Below are 18133 nucleotides of genomic sequence, written 5' to 3' on the forward strand. Positions count from 1 at the left end.
GCCTATGGCGACCCCGGCCCTGGGGCTGCTTTTGGCGCTCGGCCTGGCGCTGCTGCCCGCCCGACGGGGCCGAGCCTGGGGGCAAAGTAGGTACCGGCCCGGGGAGGGGGGGGCAGGTTCCGGGGCGCTCTGTCTCTGTCCCTCTCTCTCTCTGTCGGTCTCTCTCTGTCTCCTCTTATGTCTCTCTTTTTGTGTGTCTGTCTGTCTGTCTGTCTGTCTCTGCCGGAGGTGGGGTGGAGGAGTTGCCGGGCACCTGGGAGGCAGCCAGAGTCACGGACTGGAGAGTGAATTCTCAGCGACAGCGCGGGGTTGGTCTAAGCAGAATTCCTGCGTTCCTTGGAGTGGAATTTGTGGGCTGGGTTTTGGGGAGAGGTGTGTGTGTGTGGGGGGGGTTTCCGGGTACCTGAGCCTCTTGAGGGTTCGAGCCCTGCCTGGAGCCGGCAGCCCGCCCGGGTTGGACGGGTCGGACGGTGGGCCCGCCCCCCCCCTTGTCCTTCAGTTGTTCCTTTGCAGTTTCGGGAGCCTGGGGGGGGGGAGGGGTAACTCAGACACTCCTGGGAGCTCTGGGATGGGATCCGCCCCGTCCTTCAGGGCGCTGGGTCCTGAGGAGTAGTGTGTGTGTGTGTGGGGGGGGGGGTGGCTAGGCCTCTGGACACCCGTCTGTTAATCTGTTAGAATAACCCCAACTCCACAGCCCAGTTGCACCCTGCTGGGCTTTCTGAGCAGGGGGTGACCCGAGAGGAAACCTCAGGGGTGAGGTTGGGGGAGGAGGGAACTCCTGGAATCTCCATGCCAAGAGCCAAGGGAAGTGGGGGTGTACCCTAGGAAGGTGCAGATGGCCACAGGGGGCCAGAAGGATCGATGGGGATTGATTTGCCCTCTTCCTCTTCCACAGACACTTCTCCCACAAATGACACCAGCAGCCCTGCCCCCACTGTCCCCAGCCCCAGTGGAGGCCTGGTGAGTTGCAGGGAGGAGGGAGGGGAGAGAAGGGGAGGGGAGGGGGGGGGAGAAGGCAGCTTATTCAAAGGGGTTTGATAAGCAGGTGTGTGTGTGTGTGTAGTGTGGTGTGTGTGTGAGTCCCAGACATGGCACCCCCAAATAGATTAGGAACTCCCACCCAAAATGTGTGTGTGTGTGTGTGTGTGTGTGTGTGTGTATTTCAGAGCTGCAGGTGTGACCGGATGGGGGTGGTTAAGTGTCCTGAGACCCAAGTGGGTGACACCTGTCCCTCTCCTGCAGTCTCAAGAGGCCACCACTGCCATCATCGTGGTCTTCTCTCTCCTGGGTGCCCTGCTTCTGGTTGTGGCGCTTGTCTTGCTGGTTCGGAAACTCCGAGAGAAGAGACAGACGGAGGGCACCTATCGGCCCAGCAGCGAAGAGCAGGTGGGTGCCCGCGCGCCACCACCCCCCAACCTCAAGCTGCCGCCGGAGGAGCGGCTCATCTGATCCGCCGAGGCCCCTGGCCTAGCCACAGTCACCACCGCCACCCAGGACTGCCCAGCCCAGCTAGCTGCGCCCTCGGGTACACCACAGCCGACACACGAGCCTCTGGTGCCTTCGGAGAACTTGGGGGGACCTGGTTGCTGTCGCCTGGCGGGCTCTCCAGCATGCTCTGCTGCCTTGGACTAATGCTGCATGCAGCTGGGGGGAGCCTGGGCTGCGTCCCCGCTAACCTCACTGTCTTCACTGTGCTGTGGATTTTGTGGCTGCTCTACGTGCAAGCCCACCAAACCCCTTATCCTTTCTTTCAGTTCTCCCACGCAGCGGAGGCCGGGGCCCCACAGAACTCCAAGGAGCCGATGCGGGGCTGTCTGCCCATCTAGGGCCCTTCCCTCCTTCATCCCCAGCTACCCTTCCTTGCTGTGTGATCTTGGGGAAACCAAGCACCCTCCCTGACTCACCCAGTACTTAAGAATAGGAAGGAAGATGGTGCTTCAATGACTCTGCCTTTGAGGGCAAGGAAAGGGGTGGCTGCTCACTTTTTATATATTTATATGAAATTGGTAGTGAGACATAATAAAGTTCTTTCTTTTTGAGCTGGTGGGAAACCTTAGCTTTAGATGAAGCCGGGATGCACTGTGAGGTGGTCGAGATATCTCGGAGGACTTCCTGGAAGAGGGGGTGCTTGGAGCTAGGGAGAAATCACTGCTGGAAGGAGGTGGGTGGGAGGGGTGTCCGACCAGGCCAAGAGAGAAAGTCTCAGATAAACTCACTGGGTTCTTTGTGGCTTTATTAAGAGACTGGGGCACTGGCGGGGTGGGGGCGGGGTCTCCCCCAGACCCCTGATTCTTAACTTTCAAAATGCTTCTTAAGATCAGCAATTCGAGTCTGCCTCCGGGCCTGGGGCTCTTGCTTCTTATTGGTGGGACAGGCAGGGAAAGTGGGGGCCCCAGGATCCTTAGGTCTTAGTGAGCACTGTAGAGGCAGAGTTCTGGAGTCCTCTAGAAAACTGAGAGCTGAAGAATCAACAGATTGGGATCTGCAGATAGTACCAGAGTTTGGCTTTGTGGGGGCCAGAAACCCAGGGCTCTCTGGAAGGTTGGGTTGGGTAGGTGCTGTGGAGTGCCAAGGATGCAGGTGTCCTGGGGCTCTAGGTCCCTCAGAGAGAGGCGGAGAACATTCTAGGTCTGCAGAAGTGGTGGAGGGCTGGAGAGGAGAGAGCACCTGAGAGCAGGTCCCTTCTGAAGTCGGGGTGTTGGGCAAGGATGGCGGGTCCCCAGGCAGGGACAGGGGCTGGGGCTCTGGCGGCCCCTCTTCCTCAGGTGGCCATCTTCCTGGCAGGTTGGGCTGGAGGAGGCAGTGGGGGATGTTTAGATGAGGGGGAGGGGGTTGGAGGGGGGGCAGCATGGGAGGGAGGAAGGCATCTCACCAGGCTGAAGCAGCTGTCTGAATTCCCTCGGTGCCAACAGTGTAAACTCTGGCTGGGTCTCAAGCCACCTGCCGTCTTGGTTTCTACACTCAGACTGTCGAAAATCTCACTCAGCAAATCTAGTTCTTCTCCAGACCCCAAAAAGCTGCTATCCAGAGTTTCTTGGGGGTCCTCGAGGCCCAGGGGAGATATCCTGGGTGGAGGAGGGGCAATTTCAGATAATAAATAACTGATCATACATTGCCTGCGGGTCCCCCGTTCCCCTCTCCACCCCAGCCCTAGTAAAGTGGCCTTTTCCATCAATCCTGTCCTGTTCTGCTTCCCATCGACCCCCTCATACACCCAGGTGCTACCTGTCCCCCAGGGGTCCCGAAGGTTCCTCTGCCATCTGGAATCCGCTGGGGTGTCCAGGCAGACTCTGCAGACAGGAGTAGGGAGGTGAATTTGGGATGGAGGATGGGGGGGGAGGCTGGGACTTCCTAAAGGAGGGTTGCAGGTGTTGGGGTGAGAAAAGAAGCAAGGTATTTCTCAGCAGAGTGGGGGGTTGGGGAGGGTGTGGGGGGGACAAGGGGGGTTACTCTTACTTGTCTGAAGTGCTGGGTGACAGGCGGGCGCTTCTGCCGTAGATGGTTGGGGTGGTGTGGGACTCTCAGGGACCCCACCCTCTGCAGGCCAGAATCCCCATCCTAGGAAGTGAACACTTCGGGCTGAGCCCACCCCCTTTACCTCCTCCTTCAGGCATTGGCTGTGCCCCCCCCCACTTACCTTGTACATCAGCAGGCTCTGGACCCCCTTCAAGCCGCTCTTGGCCTGTGGGAAAGTGGGGAAGGAATGAAGTGGACACTGTACCCTTGAGATCAGCTGTGTTCTGGGGACAGCTGTAATTTGCCCTACTTCCTGTGTCCCCCAAATAGTCATCACCCCCTGGACTCACTTTTCTTGGGGGGCAAGGTCAGTTGTGGGGCTTGAACTCAAGGCCTGGGTGCAGTCCCTGAGCTATTTGTTGCTCAAGGTTAATGCTCTACCACTTTTGAGCCACGGCTCCACAGACTTTTTCCTGCCCAGGCTGGCGTTGAACCAAGATCCTCAGATCTCAGACTCTTGAGTAGCTAGAATTACAGGTATGAGCCATTGACGCCTGGGCAGTGCTACCTTTTGCCCCTTTTACTACATGCCAAAGGAGCATTATGGAGGGAAGCACCCTGCATAAAATAGGGAGTGGCAAAAACCTTGTAAAAGTGCATCATCGGCTCACACTCAAGGAAGAATAAATTAAATGGAAAGGGTATGTGTGTGTTTGTGTGTGTGTGCATGTACATATATGTGCATGTGCCAGGACTAGGACTTGAACTCAGGGTCTTGCATTCTTGCTTGGCTTTTTCTGCTCAAGGCTGATGCTGCGGGCTGGGATGTAGCTCAGTGGCAAAGCGCTTGCCTAGCAAGCGCAACGTCCTGGGTTAAATCCCCAGTACCAAAAAAGAAAAGACAAAAAAAATACAGTTAAAAAAAAAAAGGGTGATGCTGTACCACTTGAGCCACACCACCAATTCTGTCTTTTTGTTGATTAACTAGAGATGAGTCTCTTGGTTTGGCTTTGACCCTCCATTCCCAGACCTCAGTCTCCTGAGTAGCTAGGGTTATAGGAGTGAGGCATTAGCACTCGGCTCAAATGAACAGTTTTTTTTGGGGGGGGGTCATTTGTGGGCTTGAACTCAGGGCCTGGCACTGCCCCGGAGCTCTTTTTGCTCAAGGCTAGAGGTACCATTTGAGCCATGGCTCCATTTCCAGTTTTTTTGGAGATTAATGGAGATAAGAGTCTCATAGACTTTCCTGCCCTGGCTGGCTTTGAACTGAGATCTTTAGATCTCAGCCTTTTGAGTAGCTAGGATTACAGGTGTGAGCCATCAGCAGCTGGCTACAAGTGGACAATTCTGATCTGAAAAAAGGGCCAGGAAATATTTGGGCATGGACACACACAAAGGAGAAAAGAGGGGATATATTTGGGAAAGAAAAAATACTTATGGATAAGTTTTGAGTGTCAGTGATATTTTTATTCCTTGGCAGTATAGGGTTTGAACTCAAGAATTCACTCTTGCTCGATAGGCACTGTACCATCTTAGTTATGCCCTTAGCCCTTTTTGCTTTCATTATTTTTTCAGATGTGGTCTCACTTTTTTTTTTTCCCAACACAAGTGTGAGCCACCAAGGCCAACTTGATAGTTGGGATGGAGTCTTCCTAACTTTTTTAAATTCCCAAACTGGCCTCAAACTATGATCATCCCAGGCTCTTCCTCCTGAATAACTGGAATTATAGGTGTGTACCACTGCACCTGGCTTGGCTGTCAATTTTAAATGGGTAATAATGATTCTGGCACGGCAAATGGAAAATAAACGTAATTGTCAATAACTGCTGGCGCAGTTATGTGTGCGTGCTTAGTGTGTGTGCTTCCTATGTCTGCTGGGACTGAAATGACCTATGTCCCCTCCCCTCATCACCCTAGCAAGCTTGGCCTGTCCAGCCCAACCTCACCGATCGGTACATGTTCCTGACGGCTGGTTGGGTTTTGGATCTCACAGAATGCAGGAGAGCGCCGCCACCTTTCTGGGGAGGAAAACACCAAAGGGAAGAGGCTTGGGATCTTGGAGATCACCTGGGCCAGACCCCAGACTCCACGCCCCAGGCTGTGTGTCACTGGAAAAATCCCTCTCCCTCTCAGTTCCCTCACCTCCATGAAGGAGTAGAACCTTGTAGTGAAGGGGGCATTTATTACCTTCAGGTTGTCTGCCCAGATCTGGTAGGAGCGCAGGGTGCCTGGGATGGGGGGAGAGAGCAAGGTGGTCACTACAGGTGCCGATGGGGTGGGGTGCTCTGGAGAGGGGGGGCCAGGATCCAGACTCACCTGAGGAAGCCCCACAGCAAGTAATCTCCTGCTCAAATGCGTCTGAGAACCCCTGTCCTGTATTGAGCTTCTCCAGCCTGGCTTCAATGAACTGGGAGCCATAGAAGGATCATCAAACAATACAGGGAAGACTGAGTTGGATTCCCCTCTGACCCTCCCCCACCTCCGAATGCACAGATGGGATCCCTGGCCCCTCCAGAGACCCCACTCCAAGGACCCAGGAATCTGGACTCTCCACCCTAGGCACCACAAATCCTATTCTCTTCCTGTCTTGTCCATCCCCCTAGCCAAGATCTGTCCTCAGAGATCAGACATTGCCTCTCATAGGCACCCAGAGGCTGAACTCTGCCCTTCCTCCAGACACCTCCCCCCTCTCCACCCTTATAATCCTGGAATACAAAGTCCCATCTTCAGGGACCTTAGAACCAAGCCTTGCAGGGAAAGCATGGAGTCTCACCTTCCTTCTAGGAATGGATCCCAAGTCCTCCTCTTTCCAAAAGGGAGGTACAGTGAGGACACACCTCCGCTTAAGTCCCTTATAGATCCATAAGGATGACTGCTTAGTTTGGGACTTGAATTTAGGGCCTGGGCTCTGTCCCTGAGCTTTATTTGCTCAAGGCTAGTGTTCTACCATTTGAACCTCTGTTCCACTTTTGGCAATTGGTTGGTGAATTGGAGATGAAAGGCTCATGGACTTGGCTGCCCAGGCTGGCTTTTAAGCCATGATCCTCAAATCTCAGCCTCTAGGATTATAGGCTTGAGCCAATTGTGCTCCACTATAAGCCATTTTTGTCTCTCAAAAAACTACAAGTTAGCCAGGCACTGGTGGCTCATGACTGTAATCCTAGCTACTCAGGAGGCTGAGAGGTCTGAGGATTGCAGTGAAACCAGCCTGGGCAGGAAAGTCGGTGAGATTTTTTTTTTGGGGGGGGGTTGGTCATGGGGCCTGAACTCTGGGCCTGGGCACTGTCCCTGAGCTCTTCAGCTCAAGGCGAGCCCTCTACCACTTGAGCCACAGCACCACGATCAGTTTTCTGGTGGTAAATTGGAGATAAGAGTCTCACAGGACTTTCCTACCCGGACTGGCTTTGAACCGTGATCCTCAGATCTCAGCCTTCTGAGTGTCTAGGATATTACAGGCGTGAGCCACCAGCGCCCAGCTCGGTGAGACTCTTATCTCCCATTAACTACCAAAAAGCCAGAAGTAGAGCTGTGGCTCAAGTGGTAGAGTGCCAGCCTGCAGCAAATAAAGCTCAGGGACATGCCCAGGCACTGAGTTCAAGCCCTAGGACTGGCACAGAACAAACCTAGGAGTGGAGTTTTTGCAACCCTAGGGTATAAGATTCCAGCACATGGCCCTCAAAAATCCCCCAAATCTGCCCTAGTTTTGCCCCTAGGGGATGATCAGGAATGGGTTCTAGCCTCGCCTGCCACACCCTCCCCACCAACGTCCCGCCCACACCAGCCCAGCAGCTCCCTGGCTCCGACCTCCGGCCCCGCCCCGCCCCGCCGCCCCGCCCACAGGGCCCAACCCTCATCCTGGCCACGCCCCACAAAGCCCTGCTTCCAGGGATCCCACTCTCCATCCTCCCGCCCAAACACCTGTCTCAAGTCCCCGCTTCACCCTCAGGGGTCAGACTCACCTGCTTGAACAGCTGCAGGTGCACAGCCCTCCGGTGGAAGGCCTGCAAGGGCGCCCCAGGCTTTTGGGCCAGGAAAGCTTCCTCATTGAAGGTTACAGGCTGGCCCTGGCGAAAGATCCGCATCCTGAACTCCCTGGTGGGCCCTCCTGCCTGCTCTCTCTCTCTCTTTCTCTCTCTCTCTCTTTCTGTCTCTGTCTCCCCTCCCACCCCAGCTGTCTCCTGTATTCTGTCATAGAGTTCTTTTCTCTCTCTCTCTCTCTTTCTTTCTTTCCTTCTTTCTCTCCCTCCCTACCCCCCTCTCTCTTCTAGTTCAGGGGCTTGAACTCAGGGCCTGGGCACCGTCCCTGAGCTTCTTTTTGCTCAAGGCTAGCACTCTACCACTTGAGCCACAACACCACTTCTGGCTTTTTCTGTGTTTGTGGTACTGAGGAATCGAACCCAGGGCTTCACACATGCTAGGCAAGCACTCTACCACTAAACCACCTTCCCAGCCCCATAGAGTCCTTTACTTGGCCACGCTGGGTATCTGACCCTAGGCAGGGCCTCTTGGGGGGACTTGAGATTTTCTCTCTAGGGAGGTGGCTGAGGTCTCTGACTCAAGTAACCAACTCTAACCCTTGGTCCCCACAGGGAGAACAGATGGTGGGGAGCAAAAGGAGAAGCCTGTCTGAGGAGAGCCCAGAGGCCATGAGTTCAAATCCTAGTGAAAGTAAAATATAGAAAATGCACCTGACACTGGTAACTCACGCCTGGCATCCTAGCTAGGTAGAAGTCTGAGACCTGAGGGTCAACGTTTGAAGCCAGCCAGAGCAGAAAAGTTGGTGAGACTGTTATCTCCAATTAACCAGCAAAAGGCTAGAGGCAGGAGTGTGATTCAGGTGGTAGAGCACCAGCCTTGAGAGGAAAAAGGTAGGGGACAGCCCGCAGGCCTGCCCCAGTACACACACACACATCACGCACATACACACACATACACACACATACGCACACCATCAACCCAAAGGATCCAGTTTTAAAGATGAGCTGAAGCACCAAGTAAAACCCTCCAGACATGCAGACGTGCTAGGTGTGGTTAATACTGTAAGCACTTCAGGGATCAGGAGACCCATCCTTTTGCATCCAGCCTGGTTGCTCACCGGGCTGCAGACGAGTGCATCGCGGTACCCCCCGAAGAGCAGGGCCTGGGCTTTGAGGAAGAGGCGGGACACCCCTTCCCCAGGGCTCAGCGCCACCTTCCTCAGCCTCAGCCTCAGCAGAGACACCTGCAGGACAAGGCGGGGGGGGGGCAACTGAGTGGGGCAGGTGCGGGCCTCTGCGTCGGGCAGTAGGCCTGTGGGAAGGGGTTCACACTGACCACGTCTGGGGGCAGCGCCTGGACGTCGTCAAAGGGCGTCTGCAAGGTATTGGAGTCCACGTTCATCACCACCACGTCTTCCAGAGCTTTGTCTAACACTCTCTACGGGGCAAGAGGGGGGACAGAGCTGGAAGGGGCGGGTACCTGGGGCTGTGGAGGGAGGGAGATCTCCCCCCCAGCTCCTGCTATTTTGGGTGGGTGGGTGGGATGCTCACCTCGACAAGACTGGCGTGCACTCCAATGAGATAGGGCATAGGCGCGCTGCGGGGTGCGGGGCGGGGCCTGAGGGTGGGGTCGTTCAGGCCCCGCCCCTCCCCCCTCCCCCGCAGCTCCCACCCCACCCTCCCATCCCTCCCACCCCACCCTCCCATCCCTCACCAGCAGTAATCCAGCAGGTGCGGGGGCAGCGTGGGGATCAGCACGTGCTCCCAGCGCATGGGGTACAGGAGAGCACAGGATGCATGGACGCAGGATGTGAGCTGGTGACATGGGGGGAGGCGGGTCGTGGAGTCAGAGTCTAGACTCACAACTTCCTGACCCCCTCCTCCCACTTCTGGAACAGTGGTTCAAAACTCTTACAATTTCCTATCCTCTTCTTCCTCTCCCCCATCTCCCCCCACAACGCGATTGGGATAACCTCACGACCTTTGAGGAACATTTGGCTATATTACAAATCAGTCTTCTGTATCCGCTTGCGCCCAGTCAACCAGCTCCGGATCAAAAATAATTACAGTGAAAAAAATAATAACATCCGTGCAGAAAGAGTCCCCCCCCCCCTTGTCTTTTCTTTAGTCCCTAAACAACAAAGTAACAACTTTGGGTTAACCTTTACAATGTGTCAGGTCTTATAAATAGCCTGTGGACATTTCTTTCTTAGCCTTACTGAAAATAGAGACCAGGGCTTTGCTTTGAGGCTGGGACCTGGCTTCCATTCAAACAAAGACTTTTTTTTTTTATTTTAAAATTTAACAAGAGATCAGTTAAGGCTGGTATCTGTGGGGGTCCTGGAATCAATTCCCCGGGCCTACTGGGGTAGGGGCAGTCTGTGCTTTGGAGGGGGTGGAGCTAGAATTCTGCTCGTTCTAATCCATCCCTCTAAGGGATGGAGCTAAGATTCAGCCGGCCCAGGTCCCGCCCCTCGGGGGTGGAGCCAGCACTCAAGCCCCACCCACTCCCTCCTCCCTCTGGGTGGGTGGGGCTATGGTTTAGCTCTCCCAGGTTTCCTTTCCGGGAGGGCGGAGCCAAGCCTGCTGTATCCCACAGTGGGTGGAGTCTAGGCTCCGCTCTTGCAAAGACAAGAAGCTACTTTGTAGCTTGCTCAGATTCTCCCCATAGCTGTGTGCCGAGAGGAGCCGGATGTTGCTCTCTGGCCCTCACCAGCTAGGATTAGAGCTAGGCATCACCCCCTCTTCCCGGTCCCTCACCGTGCTGAGCTTGCTGGCCGTGAGCAGGACTCTTCGCTCAGCCAGGAGCGCAGCGAACAGTCCCAGGATGTTCTCATCCGTCATCGCCACCACCAGCTCTGTTAAGTTCCTCTAAGGGAGGAAAGAGGGGGTGTCGGTGGAGGCTCTGGGCAGGGTGACCAACAGCTGTCATGCTCTCTGGGGTCCCACTTACATTCTCAGGAATAGATGGCAGGCAGTCGGAGTCTGGAGCCACAAAGCAGGAAAGCTGGTGGAGACGGGGGTAAGGGGGTGGGAATCATTAGGTGGGGGGGGGAAGGAGTGTTGGCTTCACTCGGGTGTGCCCAGCCTTCTAGGGTCCCTAGCTCTGCTCCCCATCCTGCTGTTCCCAGGTGCGGAAAGCGGGGCAGCCACTGCCCTGCGGGGGGGGGGGAGGAGCAGGTCCAGGTTGTACCCCAGGGTTGGGCCACAACTCCCATCCACCCTACAGTTTGGGGCTACTCACCAGCTCCAGTCCCACAGAGTCCCGGGGCCCAGATGGAGGCCGTTGCAGAAGGTTTAGGAGAAGTTCTTCTGCCTCAGGGACCTGGGGGAGGGGGGGGGTGAGCAAGAAGTGAGGTTGAGACCCTGATTTTCAGGCTGGGTGGTGGACCTGGAAGGAGTTGAGGGGCTCAGGTTTGTCTGAGTGTGTGTGTGGGGGGGGATTAGGTGGGGCCTCCCACAGGACTGAGAGGAGAGTTGGTCTCACTTGGTCTTGGGCCAGCAGGTCCCCCACGGTGTTCAGTATCTTGTAGAACACCTCAAACCATGGCAGGTGGCTGTAGAGAGAAGAGACAGGTTCCCTGAAGTGACCTGTGACCCAGGCCTTGGCCACATTTCCAAGATCCCCATCCGAGACCTCACGTCCCTTTCCTACCCCCACCCCATACACTGAATCTTAGACCTGAGAATGCAGAGGCAGCTCCGGGCCCCAGCGCGCAGGCGGCAAAACCCGAATCTGCGATTGCCCCCCAGGTCGGTGAGGGCAAAGGTGAAGTGCTGGACCGCGGCGCTGGGGGGCTCCCTGGAGGGGGAGAAGGCTCTCAGAGACTTGAGGTTCATCTTCCTCATCCTCACTCTCAGTAGCCCTTACCACAGGCCTCTACTATTGTGTCTACAGGCTGCTCCCTGGGGCAGGGAGTCTGAGTCCAGGTACTTGATTATTGGGGTTTCAAGCACCTGATCCCTGAAATCCTGACTACCTGGGTCCCTAAGTCGTCTGAGGTTTTAGGTTCTTTGATTCCTGGGCCTTTGGAACTTTGGCTCAGTGGGTCCCCAAGTCTCAGAGTCCACTGGCCCCTGAGACTTGGGTTCTGATGAGCCCCTGAGTTCTTGGATGCTTGAAGTTCTGGTCCCTGATTCCCTGGGGTTTTTGGGTCCTTCCACCCTTGTGTCTCTTTGTGTGTGGGTCCCTAGTTGTCAGAGTCCAATTCTCTGGATCTCTTGGGTCTCCAGGTTTCTGGAGTCATTGAATATTGCATCAATGCGGTATTCAGATCTCTGCTCCCCTCCATACCTTTCCACATCGAAAGGGAAGCAGAATTTGGGCACTATCCGCATGGCATCCTGCAGGGGGTAAGAAGCACAGTTGTCTCTTGGGGTAGGGTGTGTGTGTGGGGACACTCAGCCCTAGGCTGTAGGCCCAAGGCACAGAACCCCTTCCCTCTGTGGGCCTGCCCAAATACCTGGTCCCTGAAGTCTGGAGGAAACTGCCGAAGGATGGGGGGATCTGTAGGGAGGAGAGAGTATTCGGCTCACTATTCCCCCACCCCGTGTCTCCCCAGACTCCCCCCCCTCCCCGCGCTCACCATCCTGCAGGGAGACAGGACAAGCTGCTTCGAAGAACCAGTCAAACACCGTGGGGGGATCTGTTCTGTGGGATGCAAGCAGAGAGAGTATTTGAGGGTCCAGAGGGTTCTCTCTCTCTCTCTCTCTCTCTCTCTCTCTCTCTGTGAAACCACTCACTCTGTAATGTTGAAGGGCAGGCCTAGAGTAGGAGTTGCAGAGCAAGTAGGTGGGTAAATCATGTCTCACAAACCCCTTTGTATCCTGGTCCTGGAGCTTGAACTCAGGGTCTGGGCACTGTCCCTGATCTTTTTTTTTTTTTTTTTTGCTTCAGGCTAGCACTCTACCACTTGAGCCACAAACTCCACTTCTGGCTTTTTGCTAGTTAATTAGAGACAAGAGTTTCACAGGCTTTTCTGCCTGGGCTTTGAACCAAGATCCTCAGATCTCAGCCTCCTGAGTAGGTGGGATGACAGGTGTGAGCCGCAGCCGGCACCTGGCTCCATTTCTCTCTTCTCGTGCATGGCTGTATGTGAGCACTCTTGTTTGTGTAACTTGTGTCAGATTTCATGAGTTTCTGGGAGTGGGCGGGGGGGGGGAACTCATCCCCTAGCTCTTCCCATAGGAAGGTGCCCTGGTCCTTTCCTCTCCAATCCCATATAACCTCGGCTTCCTCCCCTGCCTCCCACATCACAGATTCACAGAGAATGCTGGGACTTAGGCAGAGAGAGAGAGAGAGAGAGAGAGAGAGAGAGAGAGAGAGAGAGCGCCAGACCCACGTTTGGGACTGACTGAACACACACTCCTGACTCTGGGGGTTTCTGCATTTCTCCTTAATGCCCACTAGTGATGCTGGACCCCCTGATCCTGCAGACACACGCCCACCCTTGCCCCTCATCACCCATCCTGCTGATCCCCGGAAGATACGACTCAGAAAGCCAAGAAGTCCACCCCCACTGGGGGACGTGCATTCCTAGTGACAGCTCCCACCCACACAAATCCAGGGCCAGAAAAGGAGGGAGAGAAGAGGGGAGGGGATCCAAGGGCAGCCTTGGCCTCCCTGTTGCTGTCTGCCCCTGTGACTCGCTGCACCTCCGGAGCCTGCCTCCACCGTCCCCCCCTTTCCTCCGGGCTCCCCTCGTTCCCAGCCCAGGCCTGGGAATCTTGCTGCAAAGGTTGAGGGAAGGGGTCATCTCTTACTCAGCTCTGGAGCCCATGGTCCCTGCAGGGCTGGCCCGGCTGGACCCTTTCCCCAGGGGGTCCTTGCTCAGAACTAGGCCCTGAGCCGGCTCAGCTTCCTGTGTGGCTGACAGAGGAAGTTTCTCGGGTGACGTCCCCGGACGGATGGAGGCTTCTGCCCCCACCCACTGTGAGAAACCCAGGCACCTCTGCTTCCTAGCCTTGTCTGCAACCGGTTAGGTAAAAAGTGGGGCGGGGTTCAGAGGCCAGATCTTCACCCTCATTCTGCCAGGATGGGCCACGATGTCCCCTCGCCCCGGTGTCATACTAGGTCCTTGCCTCTTCTTTCTTAGTCCCATGGCTAGAGCTGAGGACTCCAAAGCCTGCCAAAAATGCTTCCTCTTTTTGTAACCTTTCTTCTTTGCTTTGGTCCTTTCCTATGTGGGGCAGTACCCATCAAGACCACCAGAGGGAGCCCAAGAGATAGAGACCTAGGGGACCGGAGGGGACCCAGGCACCTTGGCTCCTAGGCTCCCTCCCTCCCTGCATTCCTACACACATAGCGGCGAAGTGGTGGGTGCATACAGCAGGTCAAGGGAGGCAAGTCTGAGGGGCCTCATAGCTTAGGGTGGGTGAGGGGCAATGCTTGAGCTACCTAACATCTCCGCCCCTTAGCTTAGTACTTTTCAGTGCTCACCTGCACTCTGCAAGAAAAAGCCCTGGACTGCTGCTTATGTCAATGAATATGACCTCTGCAGCTGGGCATGGCAGCACCGGTCTGTAATTCCAGTCCTCAGGAGGGTGGAGAGTTCAATGCCAGCCCAGGTTACATAGTGAAACTTGATTTCAAAAAAACAAAACAAAATCACGTAAAGAACTATGTAGCCAAGTGCTGGTGGCTCACGCCTGCAATCCTAACTGCTCAGGAGGTTGAGGTCTGTGGATGGAGGTTCAAAGCCAACCTGGGCAGAAAAGTCTGTAACACGCTTCTCTCCAATGAACCATCAAGAAGCTGGAAGTGGAGCTGTGGCTCAGGTGATAAGAGTGCTAGCCTTGAGCACACAAACTCAGGGATAGCACCCAGGCCCTGAATTCATTCAAGTCCCAGTACTGGCACAAAGTAAGTAAATAAATAAATGAACTCTGCAGAAACATGTCAAGGCAAGAATTTATTGATGGGGGAGGGGGAGGTGAGGCAAGGGGGGGGAGCAGAGGAGAGAGCTATCCTAGGCTCCAAACCTTTCTCTCTCTTTCTCCATCAGTGCTCCTGGAGTGAGAAGGGATGAGAGCTAATGGGAAACCCAGCTGAAGGAGGCTTCAGAGAGAGGGACCAAAAGTTAAAAAAAATTAAAAGCAAGCTGGGACTTCTAGGCCTACATTTATAATGGGTTTGAGGGGGTTTCCCAGGGGACAGGGGAATCATGGTATTTAAAGGGTTTGCAGATTCAGATGAGGGGAACTGGGGTTCACAGCTCCCCATCGGAAGAGCTCCAGAGGGCTTGGAGATAAAGCAGGGTTCAAGGGTCAATGGCCAAGCCAGGGTCAGTGCTCAAGTGACCACAGGGTGGAGATAAAGGGGTGTGCTTGGGATCTTGGGGGTCAGAAGTGAGTTAGGCCAGGAGGGAGGAGAATGTGGGGGTCAAAGCCTTGCATGAAGTGGGTGGGGGCGTCCAGGGCCCTAGGCCACCTCCTCCTCGGCCTCTTCCTCAAACTCGCCCTCCTCGGCGGTGGCATCCTGGTACTGCTGATACTCGGACACCAGGTCATTCATGTTGCTCTCGGCCTCGGTGAACTCCATCTCGTCCATGCCCTCGCCGGTGTACCAGTGCAGGAAGGCCTTGCGGCGGAACATGGCCGTGAACTGCTCCGAGATGCGCTTGAAGAGCTCCTGGATGGCCGTGCTGTTGCCGATGAAGGTGGCGGCCATCTTCAGGCCACGCGGGGGGATGTCGCACACGGCCGTCTTCACGTTGTTGGGGATCCACTCCACGAAGTAGCTGCTGTTCTTGCTCTGCACGCTCAGCATCTGCTCGTCCACCTCCTTCATGGACATGCGGCCCCGGAACACGGCAGCCACCGTCAGGTAGCGGCCGTGGCGAGGGTCACACGCGGCCATCATGTTCTTGGCGTCGAACATCTGCTGGGTGAGCTCGGGCACGGTCAGGGCCCGGTACTGCTGGCTGCCCCTGCTGGTCAGGGGGGCAAAGCCTGGCATGAAGAAGTGCAGGCGGGGGAAGGGCACCATGTTCACGGCCAGCTTGCGCAGGTCAGCATTGAGCTGGCCGGGGAAGCGCAGGCAGGTGGTGACCCCGCTCATGGTGGCCGACACCAGGTGGTTGAGGTCCCCATAGGTGGGCGTGGTCAGCTTGAGGGTGCGGAAGCAGATGTCGTACAGGGCCTCATTGTCAATGCAGTATGTCTCATCGGTGTTCTCCACCAGCTGGTGCACCGAGAGGGTGGCGTTGTAGGGCTCCACCACCGTATCGGACACCTTGGGTGAGGGCACCACGCTGAAGGTGTTCATGATGCGATCTGGGAACTCCTCGCGGATCTTGCTGATGAGCAGGGTGCCCATGCCCGAGCCCGTGCCACCGCCCAGCGAGTGGGTCAGCTGGAAGCCCTGCAGGCAGTCACAGCTCTCCGCCTCCTTCCGTACCACGTCCAGGACGGCGTCCACCAGCTCCGCGCCCTCTGTGTAGTGACCCTTGGCCCAGTTGTTCCCAGCTCCAGATTGGCCTGAGGAGGTGGAGGGACATGAGGGTTTTTTTTTTCTGTTTGTTTCCCCTTAAGGCTGGTGTTCTACCACTTGAATCACAGCTCCACTTATGGATTTTTGGTAATTAGTTGGAAAAAAAGAGCCTCACAGACTTTATTTTGGTCGATCGTGGGGCTTGAACTCTGGGCCTGGGTGCTGTTGCTCAGCTCTTCAGCTCTAGGCCTAGGGCTCTACCCCTTGAGTCACAGCACGACTTCTGGTTTTCTGGTGGTTCATTGGAGATAAGAGTCTCACAGACTTTCCTGCCAGGGCTGGCTTTGAACCTTGATTCTCAGATCTCAGCCTCCTGAGTAGCTAGGATTACAGGCATGAGCCACTGGCACCCACCCAGACAGTTTTGTTTTGTTTTAATGTCAGTTGAACTCAAGGCTTGAGCTCTTTTGCTCAAGGCTAGAGCTCTACCAGTTGGAGCCACAGCACCATTTCAGGTTTTCTGGTGGCTCATTGGAGATAAGAATAAAGAGGATCATGGTTTAAAGTCAGCCGGGGCAGGAAAGTCTGTGAGACTCTTATCTCCAATAAACCACTCAGAAAACTGGAAGTGGCCCTGTGGCTCAAATGGTAGAGCTCTACCCTTGAGCTGAAGAGCTCAGGGACAGTGCCTAGGCCTAGAGTTCCAGCCCCACGACTGACAAAAAGAAAAAAAAAAGTCATGGACGTTTCTGCCTCTAGGCTGGCTTTGAACTATGATCCTCAGATCTCCTTTCTTTCTTCTTCTTCCTCCTGCTCCTCCTCTTCTTCCTCTTCTCCTTCTCCTTCTTCTTCTGCCAGTCCTGGGGCTTGAACTCAGGGCTTGGGCACTGTCTCTGGGCTTCTTTTGCTCAAGGCTAGCACTCTACCACTGGAGCCACAGCACCACTTCCATGTGGTACTGCAGAATGGAACCCAGGGCTTCGTGCATGCTAGGCAAGCACTCTACCACTGAGTCACATTCCCAGCCCAGATCTCAGCTTCTTAAGTAGCTAGTATTCTAATTGTGAGCCTCCAGCACCCAGCACATGCAGGCAGTTATGAAACCCATTAGGCCCCAGTAATTGAATAATAATAATGGCAATGTCAAAATAGTTAACCAGGCTGGGGATATGGTTCAAAGATACAAGTGCTTGCACACCAACCCCCCCCAAAAAAACAAAAAAAACCCACGAAAACCCACATAAAAAGTGTACAGGTAGCCCAGCAGTGACAGTTTGTGCCTATAACCCCAGCTACTCAGGAGACAGAGATTTGACAATCAGAGACATCGGTGACATTCTTATCTCCAACTAACCAGCCAAGAGCAAGACATAGAGCCGTGACCCAAGTGGTCACGTGCCAGCCTTGAGCAAAACAGCTCAGGGACAGTGTCCAGGTTTTGAGTTCAATCATCTCTTCCCAGAGGTCTTCCTGGAGCCCCTCTGCAGTGTGGGTGTTTTCTCAGCGCCCCTCCCCCCTCCATCCTTGCTGCCCCTGTGCACTCTGGGATTGGCTGTTTGGAGCTAGACAGATTTTTTTCCCCCTTGGGCCTAGGGAAGGACGAAGGGATTAAAGGGGCTTGTTTCCTTGTGTGCCAAAGCTGGTGACTCACCAAACACAAAGTTGTCTGGCCGAAAAATCTGGCCGAAGGGCCCAGAGCGGACCGAGTCCATGGTGCCAGGCTCCAGATCCACCAGCACGGCTCTGGGAACATAGTTTCCCCCTGCAGATCGGCAGATGGACGGGTTAGGCTGGGGTGAGTGCCAGGCGCTGCAGGCCGGGGGTGGGGGTGGGGGAGCGTCCGGTTCCCCTCCCGGCTAGCCAGAACCCCCATGCCAGCAGCCAGCACCCCCACGCCAGCAGGAAGGCCGCCCTGCCCTACCTGTGGCCTCGTTGTAGTACACGTTAATCCTCTCCAGCTGCAGGTCACTGTCCCCATGGTAGGTGCCAGTGGGGTCGATGCCATGCTCATCACTGATCACTTCCCAGAACTGGAGAGGGCATCCCGGGTCAGGTGGAGAAGTGGGAGGGGGGAGGGGGGAGAGGTGGCCCAGGCTCCCTCCCTCCCCCCCTCCCAGGCACCTCCCCATCGGCTTCCTCTCCCTCAGGCAAGGTGATGGGGGGGGGAGGGGGATCTGGAGGGATGGTGAGGATGAGGTAGCAAGAAAGAGGAGGTGGAGGCGGGGTGAAGCTGTCAGCATCCGGGGGGGGCACTTCGGGGCACCCTGGC

At 55.5% G+C, this 18133-nt stretch overlaps 3 protein-coding genes across 5 annotated transcripts; 1 reads left to right on the forward strand and 2 right to left on the reverse strand.

Moving 5' to 3' along the window:
* Nucleotides 1-4: 4 nt before the first annotated feature.
* Crb3 (crumbs family member 3) lies at nucleotides 5-2039 on the forward strand. Of its 2 annotated transcripts, none has more exons than XM_013022852.1 (4): nucleotides 5-86; nucleotides 878-960; nucleotides 1243-1386; nucleotides 1755-2039. In XM_013022852.1, exons 1-4 carry the CDS (start codon nucleotides 5-7, stop codon nucleotides 1824-1826), a joined length of 381 nt encoding a protein of 126 aa, XP_012878306.1. In that variant the 3' UTR covers nucleotides 1827-2039. The 2 variants fall into 2 exon arrangements, with proteins under 2 accessions (XP_012878306.1, XP_012878307.1); XM_013022853.1 differs by having other exon boundaries at nucleotides 896-960.
* An 86-nt stretch (nucleotides 2040-2125) lies between these two features.
* On the reverse strand, nucleotides 2126-13290 carry Dennd1c (DENN/MADD domain containing 1C). 2 transcript variants are annotated; one of them, XM_013022851.1, is made up of 22 exons: nucleotides 13197-13290; nucleotides 12020-12084; nucleotides 11897-11940; nucleotides 11728-11777; nucleotides 11116-11235; nucleotides 10921-10990; nucleotides 10678-10758; nucleotides 10387-10440; nucleotides 10194-10304; nucleotides 9148-9248; nucleotides 8985-9030; nucleotides 8770-8871; nucleotides 8552-8677; nucleotides 7416-7520; nucleotides 5773-5863; nucleotides 5644-5684; nucleotides 5403-5474; nucleotides 3638-3682; nucleotides 3457-3558; nucleotides 3226-3290; nucleotides 2873-3065; nucleotides 2126-2790 (listed from the first exon to the last, which is right to left on the reverse strand). In XM_013022851.1, the coding sequence occupies exons 1-22, from the start codon at nucleotides 13211-13213 to the stop codon at nucleotides 2293-2295; spliced, it is 2199 nt and encodes a 732-aa protein (XP_012878305.1). In that variant the 5' UTR covers nucleotides 13214-13290; the 3' UTR covers nucleotides 2126-2292. The 2 variants fall into 2 exon arrangements, with proteins under 2 accessions (XP_012878305.1, XP_012878304.1); XM_013022850.1 differs by having other exon boundaries at nucleotides 5599-5684.
* A 1117-nt stretch (nucleotides 13291-14407) lies between these two features.
* Nucleotides 14408-17894, reverse strand: Tubb4a (tubulin, beta 4A class IVa). The gene is made up of 3 exons (XM_013022899.1): nucleotides 17786-17894; nucleotides 17516-17626; nucleotides 14408-15911 (listed from the first exon to the last, which is right to left on the reverse strand). The coding sequence occupies exons 2-3, from the start codon at nucleotides 17574-17576 to the stop codon at nucleotides 14854-14856; spliced, it is 1119 nt and encodes a 372-aa protein (XP_012878353.1). The 5' UTR covers nucleotides 17577-17626; nucleotides 17786-17894; the 3' UTR covers nucleotides 14408-14853.
* Between the last annotated feature and the right edge of the window lie 239 nt (nucleotides 17895-18133).

The sequence above is a fragment of the Dipodomys ordii genome, unplaced genomic scaffold, assembly GCF_000151885.1.
Source record: "Dipodomys ordii isolate 6190 unplaced genomic scaffold, Dord_2.0 Scaffold64, whole genome shotgun sequence".
Lineage (NCBI taxonomy): Eukaryota > Metazoa > Chordata > Mammalia > Rodentia > Heteromyidae > Dipodomys > Dipodomys ordii.

Bases quoted from the DNA above. Each gene is read 5' to 3' on its own strand.
- Crb3 (XM_013022852.1), top strand. From the start codon at position 5: ATGGCGACCCCGGCCCTGGGGCTGCTTTTGGCGCTCGGCCTGGCGCTG. The intron at 87-877 runs GTAGGTACCGGC...GGATTGATTTGC, and splicing joins GGGCCGAGCCTGGGGGCAAA to CCTCTTCCTCTTCCACAGAC. The intron at 961-1,242 runs GTGAGTTGCAGG...CCTCTCCTGCAG, and splicing joins CCAGCCCCAGTGGAGGCCTG to TCTCAAGAGGCCACCACTGC.
- Dennd1c (XM_013022850.1), bottom strand. The intron at 9,031-9,147 runs GTGAGGGATGGG...CGCACCCCGCAG, and splicing joins CACCTGCTGGATTACTGCTG to CGCGCCTATGCCCTATCTCA. The intron at 2,791-2,872 runs GTGAGATGCCTT...TGCCTCCTCCAG, and splicing joins CAGACAGCTGCTTCAGCCTG to CCCAACCTGCCAGGAAGATG.
- Tubb4a (XM_013022899.1), bottom strand. From the start codon at position 17,576: ATGGACTCGGTCCGCTCTGGGCCCTTCGGCCAGATTTTTCGGCCAGAC. The intron at 15,912-17,515 runs GTGAGTCACCAG...CCACCTCCTCAG, and splicing joins GCCAGACAACTTTGTGTTTG to GCCAATCTGGAGCTGGGAAC.